The following is an 18,740-nucleotide window of genomic DNA, read 5'->3' as shown; positions in this document are numbered from 1 at the left end:
AGGTGATATAAAAGCAAGAGATTAATAAAAATCCATATTGTTAAAGCACAGTGAGAAAGCTGTAAAATTTTACCTGCGTCTGTTTTAAAATCTTGTTATTCATACCTCGTTTAAAAATATGAAATTGTATAATCCGAGTCAGAAGGGACCTCAAATATCATCTATTCCAACCTGTACCTAACCAAGAATCCACTCAATAACATACACACTTGATAAGTAATCATCTAATCTTTACTTCACACCCTCTAGTAAGAGGGAGCCCAATTCCTCTGGCAACACATTTGACTTTTGAATACCGCTGAGAATTAGGAAGTTTATCCTTTCCTCAAGCCTTACCTCGACTTGAATATAACTCCCACCCATTGCTGCTAGTTTTACCCTCTGGGTCCAAGCAAAATAATTCTATGACAGCCCTTTAAATACCTGAAGACAGAGGCCATGTCTTCACATCTATTTTTCCCCAGAATGGACAGCCCCAGTTTCTTCCACCAATCTTAATATGGCACGGTCTCCAGGCACTACACTCTCCTGACTTTCCTCCTCAGGAAGCTTTCCAAACAATGTCCAGAGCACAATACTTTAAGACACCGTCTAATCAAGGCAGAGAAAAGTGAGATTAGTCACAAGGAAGGAATGGTTACTTAGTGTCCATTAATGCTCCTTTGTTCAGTTCTTTCAGTCTTTTTTTTTTTTAAACAAAGTGTCTATCCCTCACCCCTTGCTCTTTCTGTCTTCTTCTTTCTCCCTCTCTCCCTCCTTCCCTCCCTCTCCTCTCTTCTCTCCTTCCTCTTTCCCTCCCACCCCTCTTCCCCCACCCCCACTCTTTTAATGGAAACCAAGCAGTTTGGACTCTGTGACTGAGGCACTTATGGCCAGCTGGTGGCAGCGTGTCCCAATCATAACTTCATCAAGCCATAGAGTGGCTCAGCGTTGGAAGAGACCGGCGGAGATCATCTGGCCAATCCCCTCGTCTAGCCACACGTCCACTTTATGAGAGCTCAAACTGTTAGGAAAATGTCCCTTATATTGACCTGAAATATACCTACCTATGACTTGTACCCAATGCTCCTGGTTCTGTTCTATGGCCAAGCACAATATGTCTAATTGCTGCTCCACAGGACAGCCCTTCAAATACTTGAAGACAATTCCCCCACCCCTCTCCTCAAGTCTTCAGGCTGATCATCCCCGAGTTTTTCATTGGTCCTTGTATGACACAGTCTCTGGTCCCCTCATAATTCTGGTCCCACTCTTCTGGATGCACTGCATTTTATTAGCATCCTCCCTAAAATGCATAATCTCCTTCAATCTGGGCATTGGAACTGTAATTATTGTAGTCTTAAAGTTACTTTCACCTTTTGGGCCTACTACTGACTCATATGGAGCTTGCAGTTTACTAAGAATCCCAGATCTTTGCAGGAGTATATGTGTGTGAGCTGGGCTTCTCTCTGACCTTTCCTGTCACCATCTTAACCAGAAGTCCCTGGGGCTATTCTTTTGAAAAATAACTGAGATGGGGAATCTTGTATATACACAGATCTTCATCTTGTACCAAAAACGTGGGATAACATCTTAGATCAGGTATGGTCATAACCACGGTGTACAAACTCTCATGGGTCCCTCTTTCCCCACCACTTGTCAGCCTAGGGCTTTTTCCACTTCTCTCCAAAGACAGACATTAATCTCCCTCCTTCATGACTCCCTCCATTAATTACTCAACACTGACTCCAACACTGATATGTTTGAAACCCCTTTGCAGGGTCCTACTTGGGTCATTCAGACTAACTGTTCAGCCCCTCAGAGAAATGCTGAGAATGGTCTTTGTTTTCCTTGTGTACATGGTAAAGAGAAAACTATAGCTTTATAAAAATAGAAAAACTATACACACCACAAAGGCTGTGTTGGCCAATTAGTGGACTCAGATTCACTGAAAGCGTAAGGCTTTCTGCTGCTGCCATATTCCTAGGACCCTATTCGGTAACTTTCATCTTCTTTCTTTCTGTCAAACGACTGTCACCATTTCAAAATCCAGCTCAGGCACAACCAATACTGGAAAGTTTGTTCTACAAACTCCAAATTTAGGAAAGACCCAAATTTCAGCGTCAGAAGCAAACTTGACCAGATTCCTAGCCTCATGCAGAGTGGGCTAGGTTACCACAGCTCTGATCCTAGAAAACTACTTTTTCTGGGAAGTCTTGTCTGAATCCCGCTTCACCCCACCTTTTCTGGCATAATAATAGTTACCAAAATCCAACCCTCCCCCACTCCCTCAAGACTTCACAGAATACTCTGCAACTCTCTCAAGCACTTGAATATACTTAGCGGCACAGGATTTAATTTCATTTCACCTGTGGTTTCATCCGTGTAGGAAGAGCTTCCCCGGGCACTTGGAAGTTGTGTGTTGTCCAGGGTGCCTCGGCTAGAATGAGAGGGACTTGAACCAAGGTTGTCACAATTCCTCTGCCACCCCTCTCTCCATGACCGGACACTGCCTCTCCATAAATATATGTATAGGTACATTTTGATTTTAGTTACTTGTGCATCTCTCTTATCTCAGTCTTATGAAGTTAAAACCATCCGAGAGGCTTCCAGTCCAATTCACAACTTTCCGGAAATCCCCCCAACAATATACTAGTGGGCAGGTAACCACTGCTTTAAGATCCCCAGGAATGGCATACTCACCACCTGAGAAAGCGGCTCATCTTTCCTTAGGTGGTCGTAACTCCCTATTAGACTAGCTCCAAGGGTGGGAGCTGTGCCTCAGCTAAACTATGAGTCTCTCCCATCACTTGTTTTTATCCATGTTTGTTGAACTGAGTTTGGCAAAGTCACCAGGGACTCATACCCAGCCCAGCCCTCAGCTCCTGCTTGGAGATACAACCCTTTAACAGAGCAAGCAGGCGACACAAAGCTGTGTGACAAAAGAATGATTTATTTGAACAATCTATGATAAAATTATATAAAATAACCCATTTTCTTAAAGACATCTACAGTGTCACCTGGGAATCAAATGTACAGATACTGCCTCCGATCCGGACAAAATAAATTACCACTCAGTGGGAAAGGGAAGGGGAAACAAACCAAACCAGAAAGGTGAGAGCTTGTGAATTCCTTCCCTCCAAAAACAAAAAAATTATACAACTATCATGGAGGGGAAGGAGTGGGGTAGAAAACCGGAGAATCAACCAGTGGAAGAGCAAGTCAATGAGTGAGGAGAGATGGACATTGATCATTTGTAAGGTACACGGACACACTCATGCATATGGCTGGCCCAAGACAGCGGGTATAGCCATCTCTCTCATTATATATACACCCAATGGCTGGGTCAGCAATGAGGAAGCACCAGGCAGCAGAGAGCGTGACCCCTCCCTCACCATAGGCATGCTTCAGTCTAGCCAATCCTGGAGGGGGCCACAGAGGAATATGAGCTTAGGCGAGCATACTCCAGGGATGCTGCCAAGGTTGAATTAGGAAGCAGAGAAAGGAACCAGGAGAAGCCATACACTTATCTGTCTATACTTTCTTCTGTTTTTAGTCTTTTTTAAAAAGTTTAAAAACAGAGCTCTTAAACAGCTGCATGTAAACATAGACACACTCCTGAGCTGGCCATAGGCCAAAGAACCCCCAGATCATTGGAAACCATCAGACTCACACTCTGTCAGGCCATTTGGACCTTGTCAGAGTATCTGCACCATTAGGAGGACTTTGACCTCAAGCACTCATCAATACAGCTAATCTTCCTAGACTAGGACAATGAAGGAGGGGGAGAAAGGGGCCATCCAACACCATCCAGCCAAGTGTCTGTTGGCAAACTCTGCTCTCCTCTGAGGCCTGACCTTCAGGATGCCTGGTGAATAGAGGAGGGGGGACATGCACCCAGAGTCCATGTCCTGGTCTCACCTGGGTCTGGATGGGGGCAGGGAAGCCAAGGAAGGATAAGACTAGGCTAGCTCTTTGGCTTATTGGGTTGGGAAAGTGAGGGAGAAAAGGTGTGAAACAGACCCAGCTAAGTTAGCATGTGCCTTGTTGGCAAAGAATCCAGGAAGAGCCGGGAAAAAAACGACAGAAATATTCATGCTGTAAAAATGTCTCCAAACTCCAATCCAAGTTTGCGGGTTCAGATTCAAATGACCTATTCTACAATTATAGAGATTTCCCAAGTGCCCCCAGGCACCTGGTTCATCGTCATAGCACTGAGGGTGAAAGGAGGGGAAGGAAGGAGTCATTCTCGCCATGTTGCAGGTGGAGAGCCCATCACAAGCCCAGAGAAGCGAAGCAATTTGCCCAAGGTCACACAGTAAGATGGTGCTGTATATTCTGCCCTCCTGTCTACAGCTGGGACTTCCATGCCATAATTTTTTGGCAGTCAGTCAGTGATGACAGTATCTAATTCCCGAAAATTCAGAAAGCAGCAGAGGATGTGGCAGGGGCAGGGCTCACAAGGAAGAACACTCTTCATTGTGCCCTTTTAGGGGGAATTTGAAGAAAGCTATTTGAGGAAGGATCTGGGCAAGGGAAGAAGAGATGAAAAAAATGACTACCTCCTCTGCCTCGTCTTCTTCCAAGGACAGACTGAGAGGTGCCTTGGCCCCAGAGCTGGGGGTCACGACTGACCACGGCCCTGCCTAGTAAAATTAGGGTCCCAATGTTGACATTCCCCCAACTGCAGTCAGCCAGACTCTAGGGCAGGTTTATGGGCAAAGGAGTGTCCTGAGTCTGGGGCTGGGGTCAGGCCAGGAGACAGGTGGAGCAGAGAAGCCCTGTTTTCCCCTGGAGTACAGGAGAATATTGGAATAGGCAAGGGCTCTGGACATTCCCATTGATGCTTCAACTTGGGGAAGTGGCTCGCTTTGGTTTCCAGAGGAGAGTGGAGACCTCTCTTCCCAGACTCTTAAGCAATCAGCCTGCCTGCCAGCATTCTGACTGTGGGCACGGTGACCAGGCAGAACCACCACTGCAAAGACTAGAGAGAAGACTCAGAAGTGAACACAGAGAAACCAGACCATGTGTGTGTGTCTACAAGTACACGTTGGTACACACACATGTCTGCGTTTATGTGTGCAATATACTTTTGTGCATGCCATATACATGCAAGTTATATGTAAGTGCCCTTGTGAGTACATATGCATGTCTGGGTGCACACATGACTGCATTCTGTATTTATCACCTTGTCTGCTCATCTTAGAGTTGCCAGGGCAAAGGAAGCCTCTCTAAGGAGTGTGCAGAACAAGGGGCACTGGGTCTCTCCTGAATGCCTGGCAATTTGGCAGGGTGAATGGCGACAAAGGGTGGTTTTTTTGCTGTGAACAATGAACTAAGTTTTTGTCTCCTGATCTCTTAGTGCTGGGACTGACCAGCCCCTGGTACCACAAAGGAGGCACCAGTCCTGTTTGACTAACATGGGTACCACAGAGCACAATGATGCTCACAGCCCCTTGCTCAGCGTGGTCTCTCTCACCAGGATAGGACTGTCAAGGGGAAATGGGGTGGCCCGGTAACCAGTAACAGTCTGCTCCAAATGAAGCCAAATAATGCAGGATGACATGTGTCCATGGTACACATCTCCCAGGAGGCTGAACTCCCTGAAAACCCCACTCTTCACAAACCTCTCCTTCCACTGAACAGCTCCCACACTTACTAACAGCACTTTACCCTCATCCTGGGTGATTCCCTAATGGCCTCCCATATGTAAGTCTCTCCCACAGATGGAACTCCTTTGGATCAGGGCCTGGGCTTCTATCTCCTGTCTCCCCCCAGAGTGTAAGCTCCTTGAGGGAAGGGAGTCTCCTTTTACTATCTTCCCCTTGTCAGGGCACGAGCACAGGACATGGCACACTGAGTAGGAATTCACTGAACAGCTGCTGACTGACTATTTGACCCGATAATGCTGGTATCCTTTAAGCTGCTGTGAAGGCTAGATCCAGGAGGGCTCATTGCTGGAGTAATCTGGCCAAAACCTGTGGGAAGAGCACCTGTTCCCTGAAGAACCACATGCAGATGGCTCTCTAGCCCCTAAGGGACACCAGCTTCCTAAGAGCAAACTTTTTTCCTTCTTTGCAAAAGCTAAAGAACGAATACCAAGACAAGACTCAAATCAGGCTAAAAGGACAACGATTTGGCTAGAGAGTGACCCTCGGCCTAGCTAATGCCAAGGTCATTCCAAAGGCAGGTCTACAAGAACCTTAATGCCACCTAGGCTTATCTGATGTCCCCTCTGGGTAGAAGCTCACAGCCTGGTGCTAATGCCAGATACATGGCATGCCTGTCAGGGGATTGGGAACCCATCCCATGCCACTGGATCAGATCCATAAGCTTATGACCAATTCCATGTAGACCCAACATTAAAGGGTGTCCATGGCCCTGGGAAGGAACACATCATCAAGGCCAAGACCTTACAGCCATGGATGATGAGTGAAAGAGAGGGGTGTGATTACTAGACTAGACTAGGGCAGGGCAGAGGAGCCCAGAAGAGGTGCACAGCTGGGCTAGCGATTTGGCACAAGTGGGATATCTGACGTAGCTAGTTGTCTAACAACTGCCTTAGGCCCAATAGGCTCAATTTCTTTGTACAAAGTGCCAGTGACTGACACAACAGCCCACAATCACACATACACACACAACACTACCACACCACTGGAATCACAGGTGGCCAGTGGCCAGCGGCAATGATGTAGGACAGGTCTTCATATCACAAACTTCTCTGCCTCAGGAAGGAAGGCAGAGTCCTGGAGTCGCGTTGAGCTGCAGGTGGAGTTCTGGGTGTGGTTTTTCATGGATGGTGTCAGGGAGCCCACCACTTCCTCAGTAGGAGGGGTGGGGCTAATAGCAGTCCTGACCTTATTAGCTGGCCTTAGCATTGACCCCGATGACAGCCTGTTGCCAGTCATGATGTCCAAGTTTCCAGTGGGGTCAATGATTGCATTGATAACTGAAAGGGAGAACAGAAAAAAGGGAGCATTAAATGCAGACGAGAATGGTAAATATTCACAAATCACAAGAGAGAGGATCCTCTGCTCACCCCATCCTCAAAGGGCATCTCATCTAGCCTCCTGTTTCCAGCCTCCAGCCCCTCCTACCTCAAGAAGCCAAAAAGCTTCTTGAGAGTAGGAACTAATTCATGTTTGGCTTTGTGTTCCCAGTACCTAGAATCATACTATTGCTGAATAAATGCTTGTTGATGAATTGTTTGAATGCCAAGGTCATTGATCCAATATTTCAGAAATAGAATATCATATTGTTACCTAATCTATCCTAACTTTTTCCAACCTTCTAGCATAAGTCAGACTTTCTAGAATCTCAACCCAGGACATACTGATTGCCCTCTTCTCTGAGTTCCTCTGCTGGCTGGGGCCCAGGGGTGGGGAACCTGCATCCAGCCCTATCTAAAACTCTCATTGGATTCTTACCACCTGTTGATTATTTAATCGCTTCTCATGTGTGAGTCCCATCTCCCCAACAAGGCAGAGATCTTAGTCTACTGTTGCTATGTTCCCTCCAAAACCGGCAAGGCCTGGATATCTTCCCATTCCTGTCTTCCTCACAGCAGAGGTGAGCACAGAAATAGGTTAAAAATTGGAGCTTAAAGGATATTTATGGAATTAAACTGAAGAGTTTAAAAATTACAGAATTTGAGACTTGAAAAGAATTTCAGCAGCCATCTAGCCCAACTTACAACCAAAAGGAATCTTCACTATAATCTATCCAGCAAGTGGTCATCTAGCCTCTGACTGAAGACCTCCAATGAGGGGGAACCCACTACCTCCCACAGCAGCCCCTTCCACTTTTGGACAACTCTAATTGTCAGAAAGCTTTTCCTGACTTCAAGCTTCAATTTACCTCTGTGTAGCTTCCAACCAATGCTACTGGGATCATCCAGAACAAGTCTGAGGCATCTTCCAAATAACAGGTCCTTTGAACACTGGAAGACTGCCATCTTGTCTCCCCTGAGTCTGCTCTTCTCCTTGCTAAACATCCCCAGTTCCTCCAACTAATCTTCATACAGTGCGGGCTCAAGGTCCTTACGTCCTCACTGCTCTCTTTTGGACCCTCTCTAGTTTATCATGGTCCTCTTTCAACCCCCAATACAGAATTGAATGCAATGCTCCAGAGGTGGTCTAGGCAAGGCAGAGTCCAGGAGGACTATCACTTCCTTATTTTTTAAAGCTATGCTTCTCTTAATGAGCCTTCTTTTCTTCTACACCCAAGGAACACTACTGGTGCTGCTGGTAGATGCAATTTTCAGTGCATACAATATTAAAAAAAAATTGTTTCTAACCACAGATCCTGTCCCACTGTATGCCCAGCCTTACATTCCATTCCACTGCAGGTGAGCTATCTCTGAGCAGCTATGCTAGGCCATATTAGGCTAGGTAGGGTTCCCAACCTGGATCTGCATGAGCAGAATGTCTGAAGTCACTAACCTTCTAGCTGTTTCTGGACTCTTCTTAGTTCCTTCAGAATGGAGCTGATTTCCTAGGGAAAAGAGAGAGGTACGTCAAAATTTGAAAGGCTCTCAAAGGTCTAGCACAATTCACTGTATTTCTTTTAAAATTTTTTTAGTACAATTTTATTTTCGGCTCTAAATTCTCTCTCTATTTCCGCTCCCTCCTCCACCCATTGAGAAAGCAAGAAAAACAAAACCCATTACAATATGTATAGTCAGACAAAACAAATTCCCACATTAGCCAAGTCTAATCTGTATATATACATATACATACACATATATATGTAAAAAGGAAGAAAAAAGATGTTTCAACTTACTCTGAGTCCATCAGGTTTTAAAATTTTTTTAAATTTAATTTTATTAATTTTATTATTTTTTTATCATGAGTACTTTGGGACTGTACTTGGTCATTGTGTTGACTAGCTAGAGTCACTCTTTCAAAGTTTACTATCTTAGCAATAATTTTTGTTATTGTATAAATTGTTCTACTCACTTTACTTTGCAACAATTCATATAGGTTTTCTCAGGTTTTTCTGAAACCATCCTTTTTTCCTTACATTTCTAATAATACAATAATATTCCATCACATTCATATACTATAACTTGTTCACTCATTCCTAGTTGATGGACATCCCCTCAATTTCTAATTCTTTGTCTCCACGGAAAGAGATGTTACAAATATTTTTGTATATATGGGTCCTTTTCTTCTGTCTTTGATCTCTTTGGAAGTATAAACATCTTGTAATAGCATTATTACTAGATAAAAAGGTATGAACAATTTAATAGTTTTTTGGGGTATGGTTCAAAATTGCTTTCCACAATGGCTGCATCAATTCATAGCTCCAACAACTGTGCCTCAGTATACCTATTTTCCCATAGTCCCTCCAGTATTTGTCATTTAACTTTTTCTGTCATCTCAGTGAATCTGATGGGCATGAGGTGGTACCTCAGAGTTGCTTTAATTTATATTTCTTTAATTAGTGATTTAGAGAATGTTTATATGACTACTAATAGCTTGGATTTCTTCCTCTGAAAATTGTCTATTCATATCTCTTGAACATTTATCAACTGAGGAATGATTCTTATTCATGTAAATTTAACTTCAGTTCCCTATATCTTAGAAATGAGACCTTTATCAGAAAAACTTGCTGTGAAGATTTTTTCCACAGTTTCCTGCTTTTCACCTAATTTTAGCTACATTGGTTTTGTTTGTGTAAAAACTTCTTAATTTTATGTAATCAAAATTTTCCATTTTACCTCCTGTGAATGTCTCTGTCTCTTGTGTCTATGTGAACTCTTCTCCTATCCATACATATGTCAGGTAATTTCTTCCATGCTCCACTAATTTGCTTATAATATCACCTTTTACATCTAAATCACGTAAATCTTTTGAGCTTAACTTGGTATATAGTGTGAGATGTTAATCTGTGCCTTGTTTCCACCAGATTACTTTCTACTTTGACCTGATTTTTCAAATACTTTCTGTAGTATTGAAGTTGTTTGTAAATATTTGGCAGAATCATTTATAAATCCATAAGGTCCTGGCACTTTTTTCCTTGGGAGTTAATTTATGGCTTGTTCAATTTCTTTTTCTAAGACAGGGTTATTTAAATATTCTGTTCCTATTCTGTTAAATTGGCCAATTTTGGTATGTTGTCTCATTGTTATCATTATCTTTAATAAAATAAAATTGAGTGTTTCTATAATTTATTCTTTGACACCATGCATTCTCTAGAATTAAGTTATTCAGTTTCCAATTAATTTTTAATATATGTTTCAAGAGCTTTTCATTGAATGTAATTTTTATCACATTTTGTTCAGAAAAAGATGCATTTGATCTTTCTGTTTTTCTACATCTATTTGTAAGATATTTACGCTCTAATACAAAGGCAGTTTTTGTGAAGATGCCAGGTACAGTTGAGAAATAGATATACTCCTTCCTATTTCCATTCAATATTCTCTAAAGATTTATCATATCTAACTTTTCTAAAATTCTATGCAGGTCCTTAACTTCTTTCTTGTTTATTTTTTGATTCAATTTATCTAAGCCTGAGAGAGAGAAACTGACATCTCCCACTATTTGAGTTTTACTGTCTATTTCTTCCTGTAATTCATTTAACTTTTCCTTGAAAAATTTAGATGCTAGGCCATTTTGTTTATGTATGTTTATTACTGATATTAAGCTATCACCTAATGGTACCTTTTAGCAAAATGGAATTTTTCTGTTTATGTCTTTTAAAGTAGGTCTATTTTTGCCTTTGCTTTGTCTGAGATCATGATTACTACCTTTGTCTCTTTACTTCAGCTGAAGCATAATAGATTATGCTACAGCCCTTTATTTTAACTCTGTGTATATCTTTCTGCTTCAAGTGTATTTCTTATAAACAACAAATTGTTTGATTCTAGTTTCTAATCCAATCTGCTATCGTCTTCCATTTTTGTGTGAGTTTATCCCATTCACATTCACAGTTATGACTGCTAATGGTGTATTCCCTTCCACTCTATTCTCTTATACTTATCCTTCTCTTTTTTTTCCTGCTCCTTTAAGAGTCTGTTTTGCTTCTGACTAATGGCTTATTCTACCGTTCTTATTTTCCCCTTTTCCTTCCTCTTTCCTGCTGGGTAAGGTATTTTTGTACTCAACTGCATGTATATGTATTCTTCCTCCTTTAACTAGTTCAAATGAGAGTGAGATTCATGTGTTGTCTGCTCTCCCCCTGACACACACAATGTCTCCTCCTTGTTGTATAAACTCCTCTTTTCACATTCCATTTACATAACATATTTTTTCCCAGTTTCTCTCCCTTCTCCCCTCACCCTCTGTACACTCTTTCCCCCTACCCATTCCATTCTTCTTTTGAGATCACCCAAACACAATAGAATCATACTCAGTTCCTCTATCCAATTAGACTCCCTCTATGACCCCTACTAATGATAAAATTCTGATGGGGCTGCATATATCATCTCCCCATGTAAGAATGTAAATAGTTTAACATTGTTTAGTTCCTCATGATTTCTCACTCATGTTTACCTTTTTATGTCTCTCTTTACTCCTATGTTTGTATGTCAAATTTTCTGCTCAGCTCTGGTCTTTTCATCAAGATTTCTTGGAAGTACTCTAATAGTTAAAGAACCATTTCGCCCCCTGTAGGATTATACTTTTGTTTTTTTTCGGAGTAGGTTATTCCTGGTTGTAAGCCTAGGTCCTTTACCTTCCAGAATATCATATTCCAAGCCCTTCAGTCCTTTGGACTTTATGTTAATGCTGGACTCTGGAAACTTCCAGGGGGATATCTGGCTTAACCTTCTACCTTCTTATTTCCTTTTGCTGCTTTCACAGCTCAGTCCAGGGACCTGCAAGCTTTCAGTGCTTTCAAAGTGATGTGATACAGAGGGAAGTCTGTTTACTACTTCCTGGTCTGAGTTACACGAGTTTCTAGCTAAGTTTTGCTCTATCAGTTTGTTTCTGGTTGAGAATTTCAGCAGGTTGCTGTTTGACTCAGCCACTATTGGTCTGCAGGAAGATTATATTAGTTTGGAGCACCTGAATTGCTAACTTTCTTTTGGTCTAGGACTTTGTGCTCTGTTCCAGAGATGACAACCACACAGTTACTGTTTGCTTCCTGAAAGGTGTTCCTAGAGGCAACATTCATGATTGCTCCTCTCTACCCTGGATCGGTGACCTAAAACTGGGGGGTGAGCAACAAAGCTACCAGATGGTCCCTGTTCCTGCATTCAATCCTTGCCCAGGTATCCTCTGGAATCTCTTTCTGGGACCTTATTTTTGCTCTCTCTCAGACCCTGGGTGCCAGAATGCTCCCTACTGCCACTTACTGCCCCTGGACCATAATCCTGTACAGATATCCCCCTGCCTCACCCCACCCCATCCCAGTGTATCTGTCTCTTTAAGCCACCCCTGGCTGGAAAAATGACTCACTGTGACTTCTTGGCTTTCTTGATTAAAATTCAATCTGGTGCATTCTTTAGATTTTGTCAAGGGGATGAGAGCTAGATTCTATTGCTTCCTCTCACTCCACCATATTTTGATTATATATTATTTCTACTGTCACAGCTATTTAAAAAATTTCACATATATAACTTCCAAATCAATCTAACCCTCCTAATGTCACCGAGAATTCTGGTTAAACAAACATAGATACCTTTTTATTTGTCAGATTTTCTTGCATTTATAGCTCCTAGATTTTATTATGTAGTATTTTATTGGAATGGTAAAATCAGACCAGTGTTTTTATTTTTTTCACTGGTAGAAAAAATATTGCACCCTTTTTTTTTTTACAACAATGACATTAAATTGTTAAATTTTTAATTAAAAAGCCAAAATTAATATTCATTTTGAAAGACCTTATCACAGTACTTGCATCCTAAACCAGCAATGCTGGAGAAAGGGCGGGGGGAATTCAAATCCAGCCTCAGGAACTCAGCAGCTGTGTTGTAACCCTGGGCAAGTCACTTAGCCTGCTTATCTTGGTTTCCTCAACTGTAAAACATGGATAATAGCACCTACTTCCCCAGATTGTTGTAAGGATCAAATGAGACAATATTTATAAAGTGCCTGACATACAATAGGTACTTAATAAATGCTTGTCCCCTTCCCTTCCCCTACAAGGGGCCCAGGCCAAAGGTGGGCTACAAACCTTGTAGTTTACTTACCTTATTGGATGTCTTCAGGATGGGCACTTCATTTTCCGAGTTGATCTTGGCCTCCATGTCTTCCCAGGTCCTCTCTGTGTTCTGGAAGAGAATCCTGTGGACACATTGCTGCTTAGCCCCAGGAAAAGGTAGAGGCTGGTCTAAAATCCACACTGCCAACCTCTGTGCTTTTTTGGGATTCTCCAGTTAAGGAACACCAATAAGTGAGCATGGGTATGTGTATCAGTATGTATGCCCATAGAGTAGTATAAGGAGCCTTGGGGATTTGGAGTCAGAAGGCCTGGTTTCAAGACCTGACTCCACTACATCCTGGCTATGTCTCCTTGGGTGAGTCACTTAACCTCGTTATACTGAAGGGAATGATGTCTGCACAGATTTGAACACACAAGGAGAAAATGTATAAAATACACAAGCTGAGGTATTTTAGAGGCTACTTAGGTGGTACAGTGGATAGAGCACTGGGCCTGGAACTAGGAAGACCTGAATTCAAATCCAGCATCAAATACTAATTGGCTGTGTGACCCTAGATAAGTCACTTAACCTCTGCCTCGGTTTCCTTAACTGCAAAATGAGGATAATAATAACATCTACCTCCCAGAGTTGTGAGGATCAAATGAAATAATTATAAAGCACTTATAGTATCTGACATATAATAGGTGCTTAATACTTGTCCTTCCTCCCTCCTCCTTCCTTCCTTCTTTCCTTCTTTCCTTGAACATTCTCAGTGACAGTTCTAAAGGCACTGACTGAGATTTACAATCAGAAGACCTGTATTTGAACTGTGGCTCTTATCAGTCACTCACTATGACTAGCTGAACTGTGGACACATACTGGTCATGGAAGCCCAGCTAAGTCAGTCTACCTCAGTGAATCTGACTTCCCTCCTCTGTATAATGTGGGTAATATTTGCTCTCACTGCCTCACAGAACTTTGAAAGGATATAAAGTAGCAGGTGTCACACTGTTATTATATGATGTTTGTGGGCATGTCTCTATGTGTGATCACATGTGTGTAAGGGTAGCTATGTGTCCTTGTGTGCATTCACATAGACATTGCACCATTGTGCATAGATACATGGGGTGGGAGATTGAGTTGGAGCCCAAAGTTTCCTTTTCCAGCTCCCCCCAGATCCAGCCCTATAGGACCCCCAGACCTCAACACTCACAAACACCACCCTCTCAGCCCATCTTTTATCGCTAGTTAAGTTCCCTTGAGTTTTAAGTTCCCAGAAGAATGTCAGAAGGCACAAGTTTAAATCCTGGCTCTGCCAAAACCTGTGACAATTTGGGCATGTCACTTCATTTTTTTTTCCTCTCTCTCTCTGTTTCCTCCTCTATAAAATGAGGGAGATAAACTAGATAGTCTCCAAGACTGCTTCTAGCTCTATAAGCTCTTCAGATTCTTAGCCCAGGATGTCATCATGCTCCCCCAGCAATGGCCAGTAGGATGTGAGGCAGTCCTGTCTGAAGCCAAGGACCCAGAAGCTCCAGCCCTTGACATTTTCTTCCCTTTCCCAAGAAGAACAAGGGGTATGCTGCCAAATGTTTAACAACCAGCTCTAACAATTAGCTCTCTAAGAAAAAAAGACCAATGTATGCATGATAGACTTTGAAGTTTAATCTGAATTAATAACATTTTCTCCATCACTTTCTTAAGTCTGGACAATCAATAATAAATCAAGCCCTGATTGGAAGTGTTTGCCTATTTCCAAGAAATAAATGCTCACACCGAAAATTAACAATTTGCTCTGATGAGCTCATTCACAATGGCTCCAGCATACCCTTTTGAAGGGCTCGGAGAGAGTTTTAGAATCATGAGTCCTGGGTTTGAATCCCAGCTTTGATCCTTACTATCTGTATGATCCTGGGCGAGTCACAACCTCTGAGCTTGAGCTTCCCCCTCCATAAAATAAAGGGATTGGACTAGATCAGCAGTTCTCTACAGACTCCTGGGAGTCTCCAAGACCCTTTTGGTGGATTTGCAAGGTCAAACTTATTTTTCATAAGCATTCTAATACGTCACTTGCCTATTAAAATACCCCCTTCCCATACATATCTGTGTGAAACCAGATTTTCTTAATATGCTTTAACCAAAATAACAGATCATTACTGATTGAATGTAGAAGCAGATGAGAAAATACTGTTGTCTTCTATTAAGTCAGACAGTAAAGAGATTTGCAAAAACATGTAAAACAATTCCACTCTTCTCACTAATTTTATTTGTTTTAGAAAATAGTTATTTTTAATAAAAATATATTATTTATATGAAACACATCATGGACTTATTTTTAAATTAAATAATAAATATTTAAAATTTTATGTTTTTAATTTCTAATGCTATAAGTACCGATAGCTATAACCCACATAAAACAAAAGCTCAATAATTTTTAAGTCTTGAGTCCTTGGGATCTTGAAACCAAAAAGTGTGATCTCTGAGGGCCACTTCAGCTCTTAAATCCCATGATCCTAGAGCAGGGCCCTGAGGGTTTCCTGGCATAAGGAAAGTAGACTGAGTTTCCTGCTAGAAGGAAAGGCCAGGCCCCATATTCCGCTGGACAAGAGGCTCGATCACCAGGAACATTGCTCCCTCTTAGTAACTGTTCCCTCTCTGACCTCCAGATGGCCTCCGTTAGTTGGTCACCACCCCCATCCAGATAAGACAAAGCAAGAACAGTCTCAACCCCAGTGGGCGTAGGGCAGAAAACTCACTTCATTTTCTCCGCAAGGTTTTCCGTGTTCTCCCGGATTGTGTGGGATAGCTGGGAAACAGGATTCAGCATCAGGTTATCAAAGATCACCTGCAAGGAAGTTAGCATGAGCATGGTTAATGTGGAAAAGGGGTGGGGAACTTCTGGCCCAAGGGTCTATATCAGCCCTCAGGATACACTGTGACCTCCCTACTGTAATTCAAGAGACATTTATTAAGTACTTATTATAGAGAAGGCTCTATTGCAGATACTATCAAGATGAAACTTGGCAAAGATCTGCCCTCACAGAGCTTTCCATCTAATACGAGGAATGTGATATGTAATTTATCTTTGCCCTTTCCCATCCTGCCCAGCACCTAGCACAATGCCCTGTATTCAGAAGGCACCTAATAAATGCTTGCTAATGCTAACAACAAAACAAAATAATAACTAGCATTTATATGTGCCTTAAGGTTTACAAAGCACTTTACATATATTATCTCATTTGATCCTCCCCAAAATCTAATGAGATGGATTCTATTATTTATTATTCCTATTTTACACATGAGAGAACTAAGACTAAGAGAGGTTAAATAATTTGTCCAAGGTCATAGAACTAGTAAGTGACCAAGGCAGGATTCAAATTCAGGTCTTCCTGTCTCCAAATGCAGCACCGCATCCACAAAACCTTCCTGTCCTTGGCCCCCTGCTGCCACCCCAAACTAGAGGGCTGCTGCCAGACTGAGGCTCAGTCAACAAATGCGTTAACTGCAGGGTATAATAAGCTCCATATTATTAATTTTAAAAGGAGGTGCATTTTTGGCTTTTCTAAGAGGGACAAAAACTAAGTTCAAACACCCTAACTTTCTAGTTCCTCAATTTGCTCATTTCGCATGCCCTATTCCTTTACCCCACCACACACAGGCATGGTCGTATCCTTGACCCTGCCATCACCCTCAAATGTTCCACTTCCATGGAACTGTGAAATTCTGTCATCTCATCCTAACCTGTGGTGATTCTATTGTTCCCTCTGCCTTCCAGTCTCTTATCTTATTCTTTGACTTCACTGTGTCCTCCACTCCCTCTATCCCTCAGTTGTTTCCCAGGCCATCACCCATGCAGTGGTTTCCTCCTCCTTCCTCATCTTGACCCCTTGGTGAACTAGTTCAACTACACACTATTTTCTACTCTTACCCCTATTGCTGATCTTGCCCTGCCAAGCCACACCCTTGGATTACTCCCACCAACTGCTGCTTTTGCTTGTTCCCACACTGCCGAACTAAGATGGAGGTGGAAAAATCACAAAACTGTTGACTGGGTCCACTAAAATTTTATGTTAATCTCAATTGTTAACAAAGCAATTCTTTCATACCTTCCTAATCAACTTACTGCTCCACTCACCATACCAGTTTTTTCAATCCTTTTTCATCCCTTCTCAAACTCTCCTTTCCCCTATTTTCTCAGCAAAGAACCTTGCCTCATATTTCACTGAAAAAATTGAGCCCATTCTCTAAGAGCTCCTTCTGTCTTATATCACTCAGATGTTTTTTGGCCCCAGCTCCTCCTCCATTTCTGTCTCAGATGAAGAGGTAGCCTGTCTTATTGCCAAGTGATCCTATTTCATTCTGTCCTCTGCAGAAGACTGTCCCTCTATCATACCCACTCTGTCACTAATCTTCACTCTCTTCCTGTCTACTGACTGTCTCCCCACTGCCTACAAACATACCAATCTCTCCTCTATCCTCAAAAACCCCTCACTTGACCTATCTCCACTGGCTATTGTGCTATATTTCTAAAGCTGTCTACAATTGGTGCCTCCATTTCCTTTCATCCCACTCTCTTATTAATTCTCTGCAGTATGGCTTCTGACCTCAGCATTCAAATTAAACTTCTCTCTCCAAAGTTACCAATGATTTCTTAATGACTAATTCTAATGGCTTCTTCTCAATCCTCATCTTTCTTGACCTCTTTGAAGCTTTTGACATTGTTGATCACCCTCATCTTGATAACCCTCTTTTCTCTAGGTTTCTATGGCACTATTCCCTACTGGTTCTCCTCCTACTAGTCTGATCTCTTCTCTCAGCCTTCTTTGCTGGATCATCCACACCATGGCTGATAAAGGTGACTGTCCCCAGGAATCTGTCCTAGGCCCTCTTCACACTCAAAAGGACTCAGGATATAAAATGCTGTTCACCTCCAGCTAGAGAACAGATGGACTCAAGAGTACAGACTGAAGCATTTTTTACCCTTCTTTATTCTTCTTGCTGGGGGGAGGGAGGAAACGTGGAACATGGCTAATATGGAAATACTATTATGCATGACTTCATATGTTTAATAGGTATTGTATTTCTTGCCTTCTCAATGGGTTGGAGAGGGAGTAGAAGGAGGGATAGAATTTGGAACTGAAAATAAAATTTTTAAAAAGATGTCTACAGGACATTCAGTTTGAAATGTACAATAGGTATTTGGAGATGGGAGACTGGAGTTAAGGAGAGAGAATAGGGCAGGATAAATAGGTCTAAGAATCATCAACATAGAGATGATATTTGAATCATGGGGGCTGATGAGATACACCAAATGAGATGCTATAAAAGAGGAAGAGGGTGATCAACAATGTCAAAAGATTCAAAGAGGTCAAGAAAGATGAAGATTGAGAAGAAAGAGGGGAAGAGAATAAGAGAAAGGGGAAGGGGGTGATAAAAGGGAGGGTGGATAAAAGAAGGCAGTGGTCAGAAGCAAAAGAGACTTTAAAGAAAGGACAGGATAAAAAGAGAGAGAGAATAATAAAGAAAAGGTAAATACAGTTAGTAATCATAACCATGAGTGTAAATGGGATAAACTCACTCACAAAATGGAAGCAGATAGCATAATGGATTAGAAAATGGAATCCAGAAATATGTTGTTTACAAGAAACACACTTGAAACAGAGGCACACACAAAGTG

General features: G+C 42.0%; 1 protein-coding gene across 2 annotated transcripts in view; it reads right to left on the bottom strand.

Annotated features, from left to right (window-relative positions):
• Nucleotides 1–2,909: 2,909 nt before the first annotated feature.
• CEP170B (centrosomal protein 170B) overlaps nucleotides 2,910–18,740 on the bottom strand; it is a 103,247-nt gene continuing 87,416 nt past the window's right edge. For both annotated transcript variants that reach the window (XM_027849097.1, XM_027849099.1), the window contains exons 15-18: nucleotides 15,820–15,908; nucleotides 13,112–13,205; nucleotides 8,418–8,469; nucleotides 2,910–6,925 (exon numbers count right to left, since the gene is read on the bottom strand). In XM_027849097.1, coding sequence (XP_027704898.1) covers nucleotides 6,681–6,925; nucleotides 8,418–8,469; nucleotides 13,112–13,205; nucleotides 15,820–15,908 — 480 coding nt within the window. In that variant the 3' untranslated portion in view covers nucleotides 2,910–6,680. The remainder of the gene's footprint in view (nucleotides 6,926–8,417; nucleotides 8,470–13,111; nucleotides 13,206–15,819; nucleotides 15,909–18,740) is intronic.

Source organism: Vombatus ursinus, unplaced genomic scaffold (genome assembly GCF_900497805.2).
Source record: "Vombatus ursinus unplaced genomic scaffold, bare-nosed wombat genome assembly UNPS02007284.1, whole genome shotgun sequence".
Taxonomy (NCBI): Eukaryota; Metazoa; Chordata; class Mammalia; order Diprotodontia; family Vombatidae; genus Vombatus; species Vombatus ursinus.
This window is presented reverse-complemented; position numbering and strand designations above follow the sequence as displayed.